Genomic DNA, 17,572 nt, shown 5'->3' with positions numbered 1-17,572 from the left:
TCTGATGGAACAAAGTGTTTGATTTATTTAAACCTATTAATTAATATTGTTATTTGTTTGAATCTAATATTAACGGTAAATTCCAAAAACATTCATCCAAATTAAAACACTTTGTATATTAGCTTATAAAAAAGAGAAGTGTTTTATTTGCTGTTGATATTCAAAAGATATGGGTTCTTTCAAGGTTCATAATTAAGAAAATTTTATTTTAACAAATCTTAGATACAAGTAAAATATATTAAAACTGTAAAATAATATGTATTCAAATGTAATCACAACAAAAATCTAACCAGCTTCTGAATAACACAATCCTTTCTGTTCACCAACTTCTGAATTAGGCGGCGGCCACAGCGAAGGTGATAATTTTCCAGGTATCGGTGCTGCAGACGTTGGTACTTCTGAATGTGTCCAATAGTACATTAAATCAGGCTAAAGAACCATAAAATCGAGTTTTATATTAGCGTTTTGTTATAATTAATTTTATTATACTTATTTCTTACTCGAAAAACTATCTCCAACGGAGCATTTTCATCTTCAATTTGGCGAAGAACGCCGGCGGCAAGCAAATGAGTAGAGAATTGTGCGGCTAGAATTTTAAGATCCTGTTTTGTCAATAAGTAACGAAGATAATGGTCTTCAGGAAAGGCCGAACAAAACCAATGGATTAACATCTGTCCTTTAAATAAAACAAAAAAAAAAATTTAATATATTACTCAATACAATTACTGAATGCTACACAATTTTATTTATTTATTTTTTATCCATAAATCATAGAATATTTTTAATTTGAATGCTATATCAACATTAAAATTTGACAGGATGCATAAATTACTACTACTACTCATTCATTACTTTCCCTTGAGGTTCTATTATGTAAAAGTACTTGAAAGAATAAATAATTGGACTACATTCATTGGTTTAGACATAACGAATCATTAATAATCCATCAAATTGATAATTTTATCTATGAAAATATTATGAGTAAACATTTTCTCTAATTACATTACACTGCATAATTTCATATTTTAACCATCACGAATTATATAATAATTCATTTATATCATAATGAATTTTAGAGCTAGAAGTTTTAAATTTAATTAATTAATTACTTCTATTTTTAAACTACAGATTAATTATTCAAGTTCAAAAAAACAAATTCATAATTATTATTTTTTAAATAATTAAGAATTAAATATGCAAAATGAAGAATTAAATTACAAAATAAAGTTTTCTAAAATTTTTAAAGCATTTTTAATGTTGTTGTTGCTAAATTACTGTTATAAATATAATCCAAATGTAAATTACACACTGATAAAACAGCTTCTTCAATGTTTTAAATTCTATTTAAAAATTTATTTTAACAATATCTATTTATTATTTTAACGTTAAAAAGAACTGCATAACTAATGCCTTCAGGAACAGAAAGTTTATTTTATCTAATGCTTTGAAGTGCTCTCGTATCTATCATCAGGTTAACTTCCTGATGAGAAGTACAAGAATGTTCAAATATATTACACGAAATAAATTTTCTGTTGCCAAAACCAGTAGTTACGCAGATTTTTTTTTATTTGTGTGCGATATAAAGGAACAGAAATAACAGTTTATAATTTATTGCAAAGTGAAAAAATAATATAGTAACATAAAAACTTTCATAAAATGAAATAGTGTCTTCTAAAGTTGAATTATTTTATTACATTTAATGTTTTAAAATAATTTAAAATCATTTTATAAATATAGCAACTTATAAAGCTTAATTTTAAACATGTTTTAACATTTTAACACATCGGCAAGCACTTTCCAATGTTTTAGTTCTGTAATAATGTTTATTCCAGTAAAATCCAAATTAAGGGTGCAACTATGCAGACATGAATTTAGAGCAAGTGAGAGGTTGCGAGCGATTTAGTTTTCGCAAAGGAAAACCACGCACAAACGAGAAGCGAGAAATAACGCTGGCGAGAGCAAATTTCTGGTTCTCGCACATATCTGACAGGTTTTGATATTTATCGCTTCTCATCTCTTCTTGCCACATATTCTTGCTCACTCAGAAAATTCGCTCTCTCGCATCTGCATAGGCGCACCCTAACTGCTTTGTTAGATACAAAATCTCTCATATTTTTTTTAACAGCAGCAAAAAAAAAAATTTTAATAACTAATGCTTTTGGCACTTTTAAGAACCATCCTTAGATTACAAACTTTAAAATGAATGATTTAGAACTGAAACAGAAATAATGTAGAACAGAACAGAAAAGTAAGACTGTCAAACTCAGTAAAGGAGTTAGTTAAATAGAATAATAAACAAACTATGTTCTAGAATTTATAAAGTTAAAAAAAAATCTAGAATCTCCACTACACATGGAAATAAACAGCAGAGTGGCTGACTCCATTAAAGTATTCTACAGTTTGTTTATAAAATTATATTCTAAACATCAGGCAAGGATGATTCAAAAGTTTCAAATAAAGTAATTTGAATTTAGAAAAAAAAAAAAACATATTAAATTATCATAAAATTAAATTTCTTTTATTCTTTATTNACTACGCCACAAATATAAAACAGGACACGATTTCAAAAAGAAAATCAGTATATTTTACTGTTTTATATATTTTACACACACATATAGTCAATTTCTGTCTTTATTTACATCTGATTTTGACCATTAGGACTATCAAAGTATTATTTTCTTTCCAAATCTCCAACTCTAAAATATTTTTGGTTATAACTAAATACAGGGTCTTTTAAAATGAAAATTACAATAATTTAAAATGGTAGCAATGTTAATTATTATTTCAGAAGTAAGTGATGTACACCAATTGATAGCGTAACTGTCCGGGATAGCACACTGCTCCCACCTGCATTCAAACGTTCGTTATCTACTACCTCTGAGAAGTGCCATAAGCAAAAATAGCAACTCTGCAACAGAAAAGGCATTATGTGTTCTGCAGCTTACAAAGTCAGAATCACTTATCATTGTGACACATGAGTTTCATAGACAATTTCGAGTAATCCATCAAGACATTCTTTGGTGATATTGTGAGTTTCAAAACACAAAATGTCTTTTCCGTTGCAGAGTCGCCATTTTTGTTTACAGCATTTTCTAGAGGTAGTAACTTAGATAACACAATGTTTGAAAGTAGATGGGAGATGAAATTTCGACAGTTACTCTATTCATTGATGTTCATTGAATACTTCTCAGGTAATAATTAACATAATTGTAGTAATTTAATATGGTAGCATTCTTTTCGAACATGTATTTCAGATGATGAGTTAATTTTAGTACAGAAAATAGTTTCATATTTTAGTACTTTTTAAGAAAACAAAACAAGTTTGTAACTTGAACTGAATGTTGTTAAATGCTGACATACTATTTAACAGTTTAAATATTTTAATCTATAAATCATGTTTTCTTCAGAGAATACATTTACAAATAAATTTAGACTTAAAATTATTAAAATATAAAATGTTTGTTAGTCTCGAGATGATAATGATTATACAACTTGGTGTTAATTTCATTAAATGTATATTTTGTTTATAAGAATTCAATTAAACAAATTTAATTCTGAAGTAACTGTTTCAATAGATCACTCAATCAACTACATACAACCTTGTAGAGCAGCCAAAAGGTGGAAAAAATGAATGTGTTTGATCACGTTTAATGACATTCATTTGTCAAATGTTTAATGTTTAAAAAATCAAATATTTACAAATAAAAATGAAAATATCTGAATGCTGATTGAAGTTTAAATATAAAAAAATATTTACATAAAATACAAAATAATAATATAAATATTTTCCATTAATATTTGTAAACATCAAACTTGTTGAACATCATTAAATATGATCAAAAACATTAGTTTTTCTAGTTTAATTTAAAATTTTTTTTTGCTGCTGCTGTACAAGTTTGTATGTAGTTAATTGAGTAAACAAATTTAAATATTTAAACACTAGTATTGTGTCTTTGGAATAAAACACAATACTAGTGTTTACTACGCCACAAATATAAAACAGGACACGATTTCAAAAAACAAATCAATAAATATTTAAAATCAATATCATAATTTGGAAACAGTTATCAATTTATGTTTCATTACTCACTTTACTTTTCACATCTTTTAATTTTGGTAAAATTTCTAATCCAAATCCATCTGCTTGGCCCCTGCTTCGATTCCCTTAAAAGAAAATATACTGATATAACAGCTTGTTTTTCAATTTTAAAAGTAATTTGTAATTTTAAAATTACATACCACCATTCATGTAATTTCCTAATGCAAGAATAATCCCAAAAACTTGTTGGATATTTTCACTAGTCATAAGACACTAAAAATTACAAGAAAAAACTAAGATTATACAAATATTTTTACTTACTTATAAAAAAAGAAACAATCTAACTTTCTTACTTCACTTGTCATTTTCATATTGTTTAATTTATTTTCTATAGAACTAATTGTTTCTGCAAAATTTGACTGAAACATGATGCAAGAAACTCTGTCTGCGTAAAGCGGTATTTGAGATAAATCATATAAGAATCTGTTTAAAAATAATTTTTAATCTTATAAATAAATTTAAACTATTTTTAACAATATATTAGAAATGTGTATTGTATTTAATATAATTAAATAATATATTTAGTTTTTATATTAAATATATAGTTATATAAAAGAAAAAAAATGATTACTGTTCAGGTTTGTCTAAAGGAATTTCTGAATTGGTGGCAAGATGGTTCTTGATTAACTGTAATTCATCTTCACTTGGTTGCTAATAAGTTATTATTATTATTAATTTTCATATAATAAATATTTTAAAATTATAGTTCCATAAAAGATACTCACGACTTCATAAATGGCTTGAAGGGCATCCAAATCAACAACAGATGTATCAAAATTGTACACAGCTAAAATAAATATTTGATAGATTACTATTTGCCAAAAATATCTTAAAATGATAGATTAATTAAGCATTTTTATGTTAATTGCAAATATCCATAAATATTTCATACCATTTTCCACATCAGAAATTTCCAAATGAAGACTAGATATTAAAATTCCGACATTTTGTGAACGTTTCTGGTCAAGTAACTTTGCAACCTGAGAGAAAAGATATATGATCAGCAATTAAAATAAAATTTGGGAAATTACTGAACAAATTACATATATTAAACATTTACATGCCTCTTTTGATTTCTTTTGTGTTGTCTTTGGTTTGTTACTCGACTTCTTCTCTCGTACTTGACGAGAAAATAGATCGGAGAATTCGTCCCAATTTTGTAAAACATTTTCTTCTAATTTCTCCCATAAACAACTTTTCTGGCTAAGTAAGAATATAAATTTTTAGTTTACAAGTGTAAAAGTATAAAATAAGATAGGATTTAATTTTACTAAAAATAAATTGATCTTATATAACTGGTTTTGGTATATATATGTGTTCCTGTTTATTATTTAACTTAAATAAGAAAATTTCATACTCTTCGGGAGGAGATGGAGATGACGACGGGGACTGTTGAACAGCAACTTGAATCCTTGTCCAATATAAAGGTTTCATTGGAACTTTTGGACTAACTGCTTGCTTTCGTGCTAAATTTATAAATCATAAGGTAAACAATAATTACAAAAAAAGAAATAAAATTATCCAATTATTAAAAGAGAAACCATTAAAAGAAGTTTTCTAAGGTTTGAGTGAATCTTACCTGTAGAATAAACTCCATACCAACCACCTGCTGGTGGAGTAGGTAAAGGAGCAGGAGAAATGCCACTAGTACCAGGTAAAGGTGGAGGTGGTAGAGGACCAGAAAGTCCAAGAGGTGGAGGTGGTGGTGGTAGAGGTGCGCCTGATCCAGGTAAAGGTGGAGGTGCAGGCATTCCTGGAATTTGTGGGAATGGTGGTGGAGGTGGAGGAGGAGGTGGTCCTGCGGTTGATCCTATTAGGGGAAGTGGAGGTGGAGGTGGTGGTGGGATACAAGCTCCTAACCCTGGTAGTGGTGGTGGTGGTGGAGGCGGCGGAGGTGGTGGTGGTATGCCTTGTCCTGAATGTGTTGATGGCAAAAAGGGTGGTGGAGGGGGTGGTGGGGGTGGTATACCTTGACCTGCTGAAGGTAATGGTGGTGGTGGAGGTGGAGGTGGGGGAGGAATACAAGGAGCAGGAGGAGGAGGTGGAGGTGGTGGTGGAGGAGGAGGAGGAGGAGGAGGAGGAGCTGATACAGGACTGATTGCAATACTTGCAGGTGAGGAAGAGCTAACTAAATCTGAGGGAAGGGACGCTACTGGTTCTTCTGAAACAGGGAGAAGTGCTAAATCTGAACCAGATATAGATGTACTTCTATGCTTCTGCTTGACAGGCTGAACCAAATCTTCAGTTTGTACTTCAACACACTTATCTTCTGATTTATCTTCAGTCTGCACCAATACCGATTCCAATATCACAGGCAAACCTTTAGTTTGTGTGGAAACTGTTTCTTTTGTTGAATCTTCTGCCACTTCTTTCACAGGTGATATTGGAAGCAATTCTAATTCATCTTTAGCATTCCTTGCTAATTCTTCAATTCCAGCTAACGTTTGATACTTATCAACCTCTCTCTCTAATTGGGCCAACTTATACTCATATTCAGTTAGTTTTGCAGCTTGTTGTCCTCTCATATGCAAAACAGCAATATCTTTTTCCCTCTAAAATAGTAAAATATGTATTTTATAAATAAAAATTTATTTAAAAAAATAATAAAATAAGATGAAAAATTTAACTCACTTGCAATTTATCTAAAGCACTTGTATGCTGTTTCCTTACTCCCATCATTAACTTCTGCAGGTCTGTTTAAAATATTTACAAGTTTTTAACTGTTTGTAACTGAAAAACATTTTGTTTTGTCAAAAAATAAAACACAAGTATTTTTTAGCAATTTATATACGAAATACAGGGTCTTCTAAAATGAATACTACCATTTTAAATTAATGTACTTATGTTAATTATTATCCAAGAAGTATACAACATACGTCAATCAATAGAGTAAACTATCTGAGTTTCATATCATATCTCCATTCAAATGTCTTCTTGTCTACTACCTCTAGGAAGTGCCGTAAATGAAAATGGCAACTCTGAAACAGAGAAGGCGTTTTTTTGTTTTGCAGTTTGCAAAGTCATAATCACCCATCATTGTTCAACAATGATGGGTGATTATGAGTAATCTGTGGGAGCTGTAGAACTGTGGCTGCTGTGGGAGGAGTGACAACAGATAAGCTGTAGCAAGTATAGGAAGAATTACAGTATTGGTTAGATGTAGTGTTGCCACCAGGCCGGTTTTCACCCGGACAAGCTGGTTTTTAAATTTATGGTCTGGATTAATTATTAATTTGTCCGGTTTTCATAGAAATTGTGAAATTATAATGAAACAAAACAAATCTATAAAAGAATTTGTATTTTATTTTATCGGTTAAAGACTTTAACTTCACACCCCCCAAACTTATCTCTTGGCTAAGAGTGACAGAAAATGTACTTTTAAAATTCTAACAAGCAAATATTAGTTTTGTTCCAATTGGGTTAAAATTGGCTTGCACATTGTTCAGTTCTTGGCTGTAAAATGGCATTGCGCATGCTTCATACAGTTTCAAATTCAAACTAATCAGGGACTTATGTTGGAACAAACCTATTGTCCAGGTCAGCAATTTTTAAAGGTGACAACACTAGTTAGATGTATGCTGTATGACACTGAAAAATTGTAATGGGCAAATATGAAACTTGAAAAGTTTTCCAATGTATGTTACAACATTATTGGATAATAATTAGCATAATTATAATAATTTAGACTGATAAAATATAAAGTTTTCCAAAATGAATGCTATTTATTATGAATGTTTTAGGAATTTACTTTTTCAACATTGCATCCAATTCACATATTATTATTTTATTCATTTGAATCAAAACAGTTTTAATTAAATCATATAACTCAAAAATTCTAAAAAAATATCTGATGGAACAAAGTGTTTGATTTATTTAAACCTATTAATTAATATTGTTATTTGTTTGAATCTAATATTAACGGTAAATTCCAAAAACATTCATCCAAATTAAAACACTTTGTATATTAGCTTATAAAAAAGAGAAGTGTTTTATTTGCTGTTGATATTCAAAAGATATGGGTTCTTTCAAGGTTCATAATTAAGAAAATTTTATTTTAACAAATCTTAGATACAAGTAAAATATATTAAAACTGTAAAATAATATGTATTCAAATGTAATCACAACAAAAATCTAACCAGCTTCTGAATAACACAATCCTTTCTGTTCACCAACTTCTGAATTAGGCGGCGGCCACAGTGAAGGTGATAATTTTCCAGGTATCGGTGCTGCAGATGTTGGTACTTCTGAATGTGTCCAATAGTACATTAAATCAGGCTAAAGAACCATAAAATCGAGTTTTATATTAGCGTTTTGTTATAATTAATTTTATTATACTTATTTCTTACTCGAAAAACTATCTCCAACGGAGCATTTTCATCTTCAATTTGGCGAAGAACGCCGGCGGCAAGCAAATGAGTAGAGAATTGTGCGGCTAGAATTTTAAGATCCTGTTTTGTCAATAAGTAACGAAGATAATGGTCTTCAGGAAAGGCCGAACAAAACCAATGGATTAACATCTGTCCTTTAAATAAAACAAAAAAAAAAATTTAATATATTACTCAATACAATTACTGAATGCTACACAATTTTATTTATTTATTTTTTATCCATAAATCATAGAATATTTTTAATTTGAATGCTATATCAACATTAAAATTTGACAGGATGCATAAATTACTACTACTACTCATTCATTACTTTCCCTTGAGGTTCTATTATGTAAAAGTACTTGAAAGAATAAATAATTGGACTACATTCATTGGTTTAGACATAACGAATCATTAATAATCCATCAAATTGATAATTTTATCTATGAAAATATTATGAGTAAACATTTTCTCTAATTACATTACACTGCATAATTTCATATTTTAACCATCACGAATTATATAATAATTCATTTATATCATAATGAATTTTAGAGCTAGAAGTTTTAAATTTAATTAATTAATTACTTCTATTTTTAAACTACAGATTAATTATTCAAGTTCAAAAAAACAAATTCATAATTATTATTTTTTAAATAATTAAGAATTAAATATGCAAAATGAAGAATTAAATTACAAAATAAAGTTTTCTAAAATTTTTAAAGCATTTTTAATGTTGTTGTTGCTAAATTACTGTTATAAATATAATCCAAATGTAAATTACACACTGATAAAACAGCTTCTTCAATGTTTTAAATTCTATTTAAAAATTTATTTTAACAATATCTATTTATTATTTTAACGTTAAAAAGAACTGCATAACTAATGCCTTCAGGAACAGAAAGTTTATTTTATCTAATGCTTTGAAGTGCTCTCGTATCTATCATCAGGTTAACTTCCTGATGAGAAGTACAAGAATGTTCAAATATATTACACGAAATAAATTTTCTGTTGCCAAAACCAGTAGTTACGCAGATTTTTTTTTATTTGTGTGCGATATAAAGGAACAGAAATAACAGTTTATAATTTATTGCAAAGTGAAAAAATAATATAGTAACATAAAAACTTTCATAAAATGAAATAGTGTCTTCTAAAGTTGAATTATTTTATTACATTTAATGTTTTAAAATAATTTAAAATCATTTTATAAATATAGCAACTTATAAAGCTTAATTTTAAACATGTTTTAACATTTTAACACATCGGCAAGCACTTTCCAATGTTTTAGTTCTGTAATAATGTTTATTCCAGTAAAATCCAAATTAAGGGTGCAACTATGCAGACATGAATTTAGAGCAAGTGAGAGGTTGCGAGCGATTTAGTTTTCGCAAAGGAAAACCACGCACAAACGAGAAGCGAGAAATAACGCTGGCGAGAGCAAATTTCTGGTTCTCGCACATATCTGACAGGTTTTGATATTTATCGCTTCTCGTCTCTTCTTGCCACATATTCTTGCTCACTCAGAAAATTCGCTCTCTCGCATCTGCATAGGCGCACCCTAACTGCTTTGTTAGATACAAAATCTCTCATATTTTTTTTAACAGCAGCAAAAAAAAAAATTTTAATAACTAATGCTTTTGGCACTTTTAAGAACCATCCTTAGATTACAAACTTTAAAATGAATGATTTAGAACTGAAACAGAAATAATGTAGAACAGAACAGAAAAGTAAGACTGTCAAACTCAGTAAAGGAGTTAGTTAAATAGAATAATAAACAAACTATGTTCTAGAATTTATAAAGTTAAAAAAAAATCTAGAATCTCCACTACACATGGAAATAAACAGCAGAGTGGCTGACTCCATTAAAGTATTCTACAGTTTGTTTATAAAATTATATTCTAAACATCAGGCAAGGATGATTCAAAAGTTTCAAATAAAGTAATTTGAATTTAGAAAAAAAAAAAAACATATTAAATTATCATAAAATTAAATTTCTTTTATTCTTTATTATCACAAATATTAACAATTATTCCAATTTTTCAAACGAAAATCATAATCTAGTAAACATCCTAAAACATTAATATAATGTTCATAAGTTTAGATTATATTTATTGATATCTGTCAATAAAATTGAACAAATTGAATACAAAATTAATCGGATGATTAAAACTAAACTTTATAAAGATTTTATTTAAACATTTAGAATTTTCCAATATCAAAACTATGTTAATTCAACTCTAATGCTAGTACCAGTAGAAGCTACGCAAATTGCATAAATATTGATACCGATAGATACTGTTTTAATGGAGCGGATCACTCGACTCCATTAAAACAGCATCTATATTTGTTAAGTGTAGAAAGGTAAGTTTTCTCTTTTATTTTTCATTTTCCGATGCTCCTTTTATCGTCGGAATCAGTGAATAGTTCATACATAGTAACGTAACTTACGTAACATCTATTATTTAAAAAATAAAAGATTTACTGTATGAAAAGTTAAAGTTACAGTCACTATATACAATGCCTTTCCATTTTACAATACAATTTTAAGTATACCAAGACGTAGTATTGTTTTTATATTATGACCTAAAAATATTACTTTTATGTTTTTTTTTTGTCTTGAAAAGTTTCTTGAAACTATCGTAAATAATAGCGTTTAAAAAGAATAGAACTTTATTTAGAACAGAAAAAATCGAGAGCTGTGAAGTGGTTCTAGATTTGTATATTTTTTCTAGAAAATCAAATTTGCGGAAAGAAATCTTATTCACTTTCAATATTTCACATAAAGTTAGACATTTATTCTACTTTTTTTAATGCACTTGTTGATGAAATATTAGGTACAAGGTTGAAGTTTATTTTATCTTTTCTATTGTTTATAAGGAGGAAAAAAATTATATGTAAATAACACACATATAATTAATAGATTAAATACAGTAATTAACAGTAAAACTACTTTTGATTTATTTTTATTCTATAACTCTCACCAAGCAAGATTTATATTTTTATAATTTATAAACTGACATTTCAACCAGAAAGTAAAGAAAAATAAATAACTGATTTGTTCAGGAAGCCAAAACTTTATATAAATAAAACATTTTCAGTCGGTTATAAGACTATCTTCGGCACGTAAACATATATTCTATTATGATGCTAAACAGAAATTAGAATAGAATTCCCTGTTTAGAATATAAATTGAAAATAAAACATGCCGTACGCTAATGCCAAGAAAAATAGAGTTAAAAAAGTATTTTTGTCGTTTAAACCGTTATGAGATGGTTAAATAACATCAAAGTATGTTATCGTAAGTCATGAAATTATATTATTTTTAAATAATAAATTCTGCGTTAAGTTTATACCTAAATATATTTTAAATTTATTATCTTTGATTAAGTTGAAATAATGCAAACATCTTAATAAATGAAAAGAAAGTCTTAAAATCTTACCTTCGAACTTTTCATAAAGACTAAAATCCAGTTTCTCCGGAACGAATTTCGGCCTGTTCACCTTAGCTTCGAGCGTAGCCTTATCCAGAGTGAGTGAGGCCACCTTTCTGAGCACATTTCCATCCAAAGGCAAATTGTCACCATAAGAAGAATGTCGACGGGCTGACGGAATGTGAGGTTCGCTAGTGTTTGTGAAAAGATGACCGGGTCTGAGACACTCTTCCGACACAGTATGATCTTTTTTATTATTGGAATTAGACGGAAGTGTACTAAATTTATGAGGGGGTAACACTACTTTCTGGTGAGGTACTAGGGTAAAGGTAGGGGCCGACGAATCTACCAAATTTCTGTGTTTGTAACTTAAAGATTCCTGCAGTTCTTTTCCTGCAAAGCCATTTCTAGTAAGACTACCCGTGGAAGTGACACTAGAAACGAGCCTCACGCTATTTTGCGAAACGTTATCACTATCCTTTGCACTCAAATCCGTGGAATTACTGAGTCCGGTATCGGGCGTTCCTGGGTAAGACTGCGTCGCCAATTTTTCGGGATAGACGAGTTCGTCACAAAATACTTTGATGTCATTTAAACTGACGGGAGACGTTTCCTGCAAGGTGCCCTCCTCCGGAATCTGGGCGTCCAGTAGAGAGTCTCCGTCGCATATCGTGACTTCCTCCGGAGTGGGCAGACGACTGACGGTGTCGACGTACAGAGAACTAGAGACGGAACTTTCCGGACTGGGAGTGGATTCGACTTTCAGCTCGCTATTCTTGACTTCGTTTTTAACCGCGTGCACCTGCGCCGGGAGCGCTTCCTTATTCGCCTTTACGCCTCTGCCAAGCAAACCTCGCCTCTTCTCGGTAGGAGTAGCCAAAGGCGAGGAGGACGACACTTTCTGTTTTTTGGCATCCTTTCCTATCCTAAATCGTCCTGGACTACCTTTAGATTCTACTTTCAATTCTTTCTCCTTACCCGGAGACTGTTTTGATTTCTTGTCTCCAGGTTGGCTACCTAAATTTCCCATTTTACTTTCTCTATTCAGATGATTGTTCTTTTCTCGTATTCCATGATTTCCATGATTATTTTTCGATAACGGAGAGCGATTTTTCGAATTCGTTCGCTCATCGTTGCATTTACGACAGACACCATTACGTATCGCTACCGAAGCAACCGTGCAACGACAAAAATTCGGATTGGAAGACGAACGATCGATAGTTGACGGCGCAGTCGTGTCAGCTCTGGTACTGTAAGGCATGAGAGCACAGTTGCTTATTTCCTGCCAGATGCTGTTACCGATGACTAAATCTAAGTCGGCACTACAAAACAATTCGATTTCTTCGTTTATGTCGGGTAGTTGGGCTCTCCAGTACAACCATTCGTTATACGTGGCTGCTTCCATGACGAATACGTCCACCAAGCCATTCAACCTAACAACACACAAAAACACATAGAGGGGGGAGGGAATTTTTCACAATAGGATCTCGTTTAATGACGTTTCTGCGAAAATTTCAACTCCTAAAACTATCCTAACACCACGCCGCACGTCCTTGTAAAACTAACGCTTCCCACACTCAGAAATCACCCACTGATACCTAAACAACACGGTTATTGGCAAGTAACCTGTTCGTTTTTCACAAAAGTATCCTATAACACGCTAATCTTCATAAGTTATTCATTTTTTTTTTCTTTTGTTTCAAAAGAAAATCCCTCTTTTAAGCTCCTTCCTGTTTTAATGAAAGGATGATCACTCATGTGAAATGAGTTAAATACTCTTCTTTCTATCCACTGGCATGTGCCACATACCGCTGAATTCGTAGATATATTATTTAAAAATCGATATTTTAAACGATAAACTTTACAATTATTCATTAAATTACGTCGAGATACCGTGACGAAGTTTTAAAGTCAATATACAAAGTTTACACTTTAACAATTAACATAAGATAAGCGCGTTTTAAAGCGCAAAAATTAAACTTTTAAATAGATTTTATAATACAGGAAATTCTTTAAATTCCTATTTAATTTTTTTGTTATTTTATATTATTTTTTATACAGTGAATGATTTTCTAAACAGAACCGTGACCTTAAAGATAAGGTAACCTTGATATATTCTTTTATGGCATAACAACATTTTCGTGCACAATCTATTATTAATTAATTGATTTTTCCTTCCGTTACGGAGTTAAATCCGGTTGATGCTTACTTGAATAAACTTAACGAATTAATTCTTTTGTTTAAATACTTACATGCATTTCTTTATTACTTACTCTTCTTCAACGGGATGAAATTAAGTGACTTTGTTATCCGGCTCTCGAACAACAGGTGAGATCGACAGGTGTGTCCTCTCCCGGTTCATTGGACCCACGTTGTTCGCCCCGGGGATAAAAAAAAAAATACTTTCTCCATTATAAACTAACTTTACACGTCTAGCGACATCTAGTGCGTAATAACTTTACTAATTAGTGGATAATGCCAAAGATTTTATTGATCTACCCCCTCTCTGTGTTCAATATAACTCAATTAAGTTACTCCTTTAAAAATTCAATAGCTCTATTCAATGAGCTTAATTAATTAAAATATTCTTACTATTGATAGATAATATCTGGATAATTATTCCAGTTGAATGATAATGATAAAACCTCTCTCAAGATGCTCACTTAATTCTTCAGAGATCCAGTTTCATTTCTCTTTTTTTTTCTGTTTTACTCACGGGTTTTTCCATTAGATAATCAGATTTTACATCACGTAGATGGCTTTTTTCGTATATATTGTATATCCGGCATAAAAACTGGCTTATGTGTATATATTGTGATCTTAAATATAGGTAATTAGCATATTATAATTGTGAGGATCATTATGTACTCAGAAAGCTTGTTGAAAATCATTTTAGCTAGGATCAATGTATAATTAAACTTATCTATCAATCATCATATTATGGTTTAATTCAAAAAACAAATCCTAACTTGGCAAGACTATTTTTATGTCCACTCTATACTAATTTTTTTACTCTTTTTTTTAACTCTTTCTGCCCTGTGGGCACTAAGAGGACCTCTTTCAGTAAGCTCATTATGGATTCGGCCAGGCCCAAGGCAAGTTTTAGGATGGAGCGAGATCCTATTATGGCGCCCCTAATTTATACCCTTCTATTTTCTTTACCACTGAGGCACCCCCTTGGACTTAGCACCTGGAGCGGCTGCTCTGTTTGCCCTATGGTAGGACCGGCTCTGCCCACAGAGGCGGAGGGCGATGAGGGACGGGGCCTGACATAATTTTTTGTGTTAACATGTATTAGCTTGTTTCCCTGGTTATGAATTCACTCCATATATTTTGGTAAAGGTGCTGTGGTCAGTTGCAGCCATTGTTCTTACTGAGGCTAGATGCTTGTGTAAGAACCACTACGGTTCTCTATAAAACCAGGAAAAATTCCCTAGCTCCCTCCTCTCGATGACCCGGGTCTGGAAAAAAGATCTCTTAGGGCCATACTCGCAACCAAGGATCAAGAGTTAGCCAATAAACAATCGTGTACAAAAAGTAATGTGAAAGGTTAATGAAGACTTTACTCATTGTTAGCATTTAGTTTTTTGTTTTTGTAAAACTCATCTCTCTACTCTCAAAATCAAGCATTTTGCCATTTTATAATTAAAAATATAGAAAGTTTTTATAACAAAATCTCATAACAGCTGGGGAAGTTATGCAACTCGTTGTTTACTTTTTGATCAGAGTAGGATTTTTGGTTTTGTGAGTTATATTTATAGTTATATATCATACTACTTATAATATTCTTAATTTATTAAATATAGGGACTAACTGTATAATGATTAATTATAGACTCAAATTCTTCAACAGTTTTAACTCTAACATTATTTTCGTTTAACATATGACATTATTCAAAAAATGACAAGAATTCAAATATAAGTAAATTAATTCACAAACACATTACATTGTATAATAAATAAATATTTAATCAAATAAAACCATATAAAAAATTATCTTTTAAATAAAATCTATTAAATGTGTCAATCAACTGATGGAGTGTTTGGACAACATTCTGCGCTCTTCTTCGAGGTGACCTTTCCATACTTTGTAATGATGACACGATCCATTTTGGGCGTGAGGTTTCACTGAAGAATCCAACAAATTCCAAGAAACTGGGCAACCATAAAATAACCTTTTTATCCGAGAATGAACCAATGCCATAGAACACCTGGAAATAATAAATTATATTTAGCAAAACAGTTGTAATATTTAATTAAATAAAAGTAGATAAGTGTAAAGATATGTATTTTTAAAATAAATCCATATGTAATAAAGAACCTTGTACGAACTTTATGGGAAATGGATCTTGTTGAATTTGGCTGAATCTTTCATATTTTGAACTTCTAGTAGACCTGATGAAGAGTCTTCATAGGCACAAAGTAGACAATTTTTGTGTTATCAAGCATCCAAGATACAAAATCAGCATAATTCACGCATACACATACCATGCTAGTAGATACAGTGCATGTCTCTGTGTGGCACATGCATGAGAAACTCACTCTGCTGAGATTTGATAATGGATTAAAAAGAAACACTGTTTATATTTTGAAATGAACAAGATTTAGGGCATCACACGTGTGAATAACGGAAATTAATGACTTACGGAAATTTCTATTATATGTTATAAAACTATCAAAGGAGGTATATATTATATGTTGTAAAAGATTTGTCTTTATTGTTATTAAATAACGAATATAATATTATTATAATTACAGTCACTTTGTTATTATTTTTTAAAAAGGTGTACCGGTACCTTTGTGAATTTTATTGTTGTATTTAAGAAAATCTTTTTAATATTATCCGAAAACAGAACCAGAAGTATCATATGAATGTAACAGAAAAATTTTTTAAGAAAAGCAGTGAGCACCTTGTTTAATTAAGTATAAAAAAGCTTTTTTGTGTCATAAAATATAATCTACACGTGTCAAAATTGTTAAATGAGTAATTATAGTTTAATGTTTTTTGTAGAATTACACTGAAGAAGAGCTTAGAAATTAAATAAGCCCGAAATGCATATGGAAATATAATAAAAGTACCTAACCTGATGGCTGTGTGATAGTCTACCGAAATTATTTTTATTCAGATTAAAGAGACAGACATTTACAACTTATTATCATGTTATGTTATATTATAGCTGGAATGTTTTAACCAAAATTAATATAATTATTTTAAAAATTGTTTTTATTTTTCAACTTGTATATTCACTTTATGGGTGATATGGGTATCTAAGGCATGCTGCATCATGTAGTGAATAAGAAAGACAAAAATTCTCCTTTGGTGTTGCATGAGAGCATGTTGAATATCCTAAACTTTAGTTCTTATTGAATTGTCTATGACAGTGGTCAGCAACCTTTCTGACCTCATGGACCACTAAAGTCACAATTTTGAATCCTGTGGACCATTATCATGAATATTTTTTAAACGATACAAAATCTATAGAATAATGATCATAAAAGTTCAATTTTACTATATTAATATGAAACTCACATGTTTAATTATAACAAATTAATGCAAGCCTAAAGTTCATTGCTGCTTGTTTGAAACAAATTTATGGATTCTTCACACTTTTCCACGAAGGACAACAATTGTTTATTGTTCATTATTTATTGATAACAGTCACTTCATTTTTGGTT

General features: G+C 30.3%; 1 protein-coding gene across 2 annotated transcripts in view; it reads right to left on the bottom strand.

Annotated features, from left to right (window-relative positions):
- LOC111619226 (protein cappuccino-like) overlaps positions 1 to 14,278 on the bottom strand; it is a 28,586-nt gene extending 14,308 nt beyond the window's left edge. The window contains exons 1-14 of one of the 2 annotated variants that reach the window (XM_023360911.1): positions 14,171 to 14,278; positions 11,907 to 13,330; positions 8,446 to 8,621; positions 8,236 to 8,374; positions 6,731 to 6,792; positions 5,679 to 6,651; positions 5,457 to 5,565; positions 5,164 to 5,302; positions 4,992 to 5,079; positions 4,825 to 4,886; positions 4,671 to 4,750; positions 4,393 to 4,522; positions 4,240 to 4,312; positions 4,091 to 4,164 (exon numbers count right to left, since the gene is read on the bottom strand). In XM_023360911.1, coding sequence (XP_023216679.1) covers positions 4,091 to 4,164; positions 4,240 to 4,312; positions 4,393 to 4,522; positions 4,671 to 4,750; positions 4,825 to 4,886; positions 4,992 to 5,079; positions 5,164 to 5,302; positions 5,457 to 5,565; positions 5,679 to 6,651; positions 6,731 to 6,792; positions 8,236 to 8,374; positions 8,446 to 8,621; positions 11,907 to 13,302 — 3,501 coding nt within the window. In that variant the 5' untranslated portion in view covers positions 13,303 to 13,330; positions 14,171 to 14,278. Of the gene's footprint in view, positions 1 to 4,090; positions 4,165 to 4,239; positions 4,313 to 4,392; positions 4,523 to 4,670; positions 4,751 to 4,824; positions 4,887 to 4,991; positions 5,080 to 5,163; positions 5,303 to 5,456; positions 5,566 to 5,678; positions 6,652 to 6,730; positions 6,793 to 8,235; positions 8,375 to 8,445; positions 8,622 to 11,906; positions 13,331 to 14,149 lie in introns of both variants that reach the window. The other variant, XM_023360910.1, reaches the window with a different exon arrangement.
- Between the last annotated feature and the right edge of the window lie 3,294 nt (positions 14,279 to 17,572).

The sequence above is a fragment of the Centruroides sculpturatus genome, unplaced genomic scaffold (assembly GCF_000671375.1).
Source record: "Centruroides sculpturatus isolate CEXI.00-Female unplaced genomic scaffold, Cexi_2.0 scaffold114, whole genome shotgun sequence".
In the NCBI taxonomy this organism is placed as follows: Eukaryota; Metazoa; Arthropoda; class Arachnida; order Scorpiones; family Buthidae; genus Centruroides; species Centruroides sculpturatus.
This window is presented reverse-complemented; position numbering and strand designations above follow the sequence as displayed.